The sequence below is a fragment of the Nanorana parkeri genome, unplaced genomic scaffold, assembly GCF_000935625.1.
Source record: "Nanorana parkeri isolate BGI_ZX_2015 unplaced genomic scaffold, ASM93562v1 scaffold1469, whole genome shotgun sequence".
Taxonomy (NCBI): domain Eukaryota; kingdom Metazoa; phylum Chordata; class Amphibia; order Anura; family Dicroglossidae; genus Nanorana; species Nanorana parkeri.
This window is the reverse complement of record NW_017307737.1, coordinates 254,231-258,067: the sequence shown is the minus strand read 5'-3', so window position 1 is coordinate 258,067 and position 3,837 is coordinate 254,231. Positions and strand designations below refer to the sequence as shown.

Below are 3,837 nucleotides of genomic sequence, written 5' to 3'. Positions count from 1 at the left end.
TTTGTATAGGTAGGTCAATCAGCCAGAGTTGCAGTCAATTTAAAGAAGTGAGGGAACCCTCTTCGGTTATAAAACCTGGACAGAGGTTCTAATCCTTCCCCACATTTTTCTATTCAATAAATGTGGTTTGTGCTGGAGATCCTGTGTAGGGGATCCAAGGAAATCTGGAGGAGCTTGCATTTATAAAGAGGACTTACATTTGTTCAGATTTCCTTTATGATGATTTTTATTAGAGGTCAGTAAAGATTTGTGATGGTAACATTTCTAACACTCCCATGTTTTGTTCCTCCCCAGGCATGTGACAAGGAGTGGCATCATTATGTACTGACCGTGGACTTCCCCGCAGTTACATTGTATGTGGATGGGGTTTCCTATGACCCCACCACAATGACCGAGGACTACCCCCTCCATCCTACCCATCTGGATACTCAGCTTGTGGTTGGTGCCTGCTGGCAAGGTAAATGTTGAACAATACACCGGCCTGTGAATTCTATGAACATTAGAAAGCATAGAACACGAGATAAAGAAATGTATTTCTGCCGAGTCTGTCGTCGTCTAAGTGAATGTATTTAAAATGTTAGTGTATTTTATCATTCTCTCTGGGTGCGGCCATTTTAGATGCCGTTCTTAGAGCAGTGTCCAGAGATCTCTGCAGCTTTTTTTCCCTGATGGTAATGTAGATATTGGAGAGTGAACACTTAATTGGAGTCTTGCTGTGAGGAAGACGGACATGTTCAGATGTTGTGGAAGATGGTGCTGATATAAATCACTGCTTGGAAATCTCACAATCTGAGTCTGCGAAATATGCGAGACGGCAGCAGGGGACTCATCCCTTCAGTGCCGTGCCAGTGGATGTGACCTTTAATTAGCTGGGTTCTCATAAATGGCAGTTAACCGTTAAGGTCCCTGATTCTGCATGGACTGGTAGGCCAGACTCTTGTCAATATTAGTTCAGTCCAAACAGCTTTGAAGCATTAACATGACCATCTTGTTTATCAGAGTCTGTTTGTTGCCCCATGACAGACAACGCTTATAACTAAAAGTGACAACGCATACTTCATGGGATGAGGCCATTAAGTGACCCTGTCACACCCCTGGCCAATTCATTGTTCTGAGACTACGTAAGCATGGTTTGCCCTCAGTTAAAACCACAAATCAAAGCCATTAAGTCATCAAGAGATAGAAGCAGATGAAGATGAAATTGTCCCTGCCTTTGAAGCCTCTTTATTGGTTCTGTAGTCTGACTAGCCGTTAACAATAGTAGAACTTGGAAAGCAAGATGGCCCCTGGCCAAGCCTAAGTTCTACAGGAAGATTTGAGGCATGGTGTTGCATATGACTTCTGCTGCCAATATATTTGTATCCACTAGGGATGCAGCGATACTGGTTTTTCAGTGTTGAGTACCAATATCTATATTTTGGTACTCACCGGTACTTCCGGTGGTATGGAGCCGCCTTCCCGGGCAATCAGGAAGCCGGGCAGCATGTCATTACCTGCTGCCCCGTTTCTTGATTGGCTGGGATGCCGGCTTTCTAGGCAAATCAGCATGCAGCCAGCTTCCTGCCTGACCAGTCAGGAAGCCGCAAGGTGGGTCATTACCTGCTGCCCGTCTTCCTGATTGGCCGGGAAGCCGGCTCCATGCTGTTTGGCTGGATCCATGCTGATTGGCCAGGAAACCGGCTTATCAGGCAATCAGCATAGAGCCGGCTTTGGGGAAAATCAGCATTGAGCTGCCTGTTTTGGCTGGCTTGATGCTGATTGGCCGGAAAGCCGGCATCCCAACCATACTGCATGAAGCCGGCTTCCCAGCCAATCAGTAAGCTGGGCCGCGAGCCATTATCCGTGGCCTGGCTTCCTGATTGGCCGGAAAGCCGGCTCCATGTTCCCTCACGGCACTGCCGGTCAGAGGAAATCTCCCTCTGATGGGAGATAAGTATGGGAGCATTTGGGCGAGCAAGTTCTTGCCCAAGTACTCGGTATCGGCACCCATACCGATACTAGTATCGGTGCATCCCTAGTATCCACTGATGATTTTAGCATGCGGTCTTTTCTGAGGATAACCTCTGGATTTACATGTAACATATGCTCTATTATGGTGGCTAGGCTTGTGTTAGGTTTTACTCAACCTGCATACAAAGCATGTAGAGTGTCCCAGCTCTCAGCCATGTTGGCTTGCAGATAGACCTTATAAAATCTGTCTCTTATGAAGGAAGGCGGGATTCGCTGATCTCCAAGCAGACGTGCAGTGTACACGAGTCTTCCTCATAATGATGTGCATTGGGCGCTCTTGTGTTTTGGTTGGGGTGTGCCGTGTGTACAGCCGTCATCGTCCTAGTGTACACCGTACCTTGAATGTGCCAGTCACTGTGTAGAGTGGAGCCGGCCCCATGGCCGACCTTCACTCCCTCGCACGGCTTGTGTGCTTGTTGTCATAACATGTTTTGTCATTGTTACAAATGTCCCTAACCTTGTGGTCACTTTCCTTGTTTGTCCCTCTCTTACTTTTCTGCAGAGTATTCAGGAAGTGGAAATGTCACTGACCCAATGACTGAGAGTGATGCAGGTGTCTGCAGTCCCCCCCCATCCCTCTATGTACCTTCTATATATCACACACACATCTCATGCCATCCTCTCCTCGCATGAACTCCACACTCACTTCCTATTTTATTTAGCTTGTATTCGGGGCTCTGCTCCTGTCCCTCTTCTGTTTTTAAGTCGGCATATTGAAGGTTTACATTGTTTCTCTTTATCTCCATCTCATAATACTCTGAGGTGACCTAAACACACACTAACATAGCGCTCATCTATCTCACAGCATCTCTAAACACACATATAATACACTGGCCCGTATGTTTCCTCCAAGATATAAAATACAACGTGCTCGGACCTGTCACGGAAGGATAGTTGAATCATAAACTACTGCAGAACTCCCCGAGACTTGTTTCATTTTGGGTTAAGCGGGACAGTTCTCGTTACCTAATCAAGTCTTCTTCCCTCTTGAGGGCCCTTGCAGAAATCTTCTCAACTTCTCATTGGAGCAGAGCTGATGTTGGCATGATTTCTTCATCCAATTCGTTGCAAGTCTACTACAAGTTGGATATCAAATGCAAACAGACGCATAAGCCTGAACCCCAACAATTGGTGCCAGATGAGGTCAGACGTGACATCTGATGCATCTCACCCAGTGGCCTTTATTTTAGGATCTACTATGAATAAGAACATTGGATGAAATGTTCCAGGGAGCAGAGTCATATCTGATGTTGGAGCGAATGTTCCTCTGCTGGCCATTGCTTGTGTGGCAGTCATACACATTTGTAGGTGGATAGCAGAAGTGAAGTATCTTTTGCCCCCTAGTGGATGTATCGGCACATATTCAACTTTGGAAATGTCGCTCCTCACTATGCCACCTTTGTTTGTTTTAAGTATGACCTGATAATGTGCAAAAACTGTTGTCTTTTCTGCCCTAAATGTTTTCAGAACTTTCACATTCAGGTCACAAATAATTCTGTTTGTTTAGTGGTCCTAGAACATTTAAAACACCTTAGCTCTTTTAATATATGAAGGCAAATCAAGCAAGTTGGCAAATGTCACGTTTTTCCTTCCCTTCTGCTGTCCTCAGAGACCTCCAAAAGGAGACCTCAATGGTTCTCCAGGTTTAACTTCCCTGCCTGATGATTGGTAACACATCTACATAACAAAGTTATATCAGAGGAATCAACCCTTTTACACGAATGGGCAAGCACAGTAAGAGGGTTTGCAGTCAAATGCCTCTCCTTGTGGCCCATTTCTTTTAGGCTGAGTGTAATGAGCTGCCAGCTGGTAGAGCGTGTCTGTAGT

General features: G+C 45.7%; 1 protein-coding gene across 5 annotated transcripts in view; it reads left to right on the top strand.

The window, feature by feature from the left end:
- CLSTN1 (calsyntenin 1) overlaps window positions 1-3,837 on the top strand; it is an 88,364-nt gene that overhangs the window by 66,966 nt on the left and 17,561 nt on the right. For 3 of the 5 annotated variants that reach the window (XM_018570174.1, XM_018570175.1, XM_018570172.1), the window contains 2 exons: window positions 295-457; window positions 2,513-2,563. In XM_018570174.1, coding sequence (XP_018425676.1) covers window positions 295-457; window positions 2,513-2,563 — 214 coding nt within the window. The remainder of the gene's footprint in view (window positions 1-294; window positions 458-2,512; window positions 2,564-3,837) is intronic. The other 2 variants (XM_018570177.1, XM_018570176.1) reach the window with 1 other exon arrangement.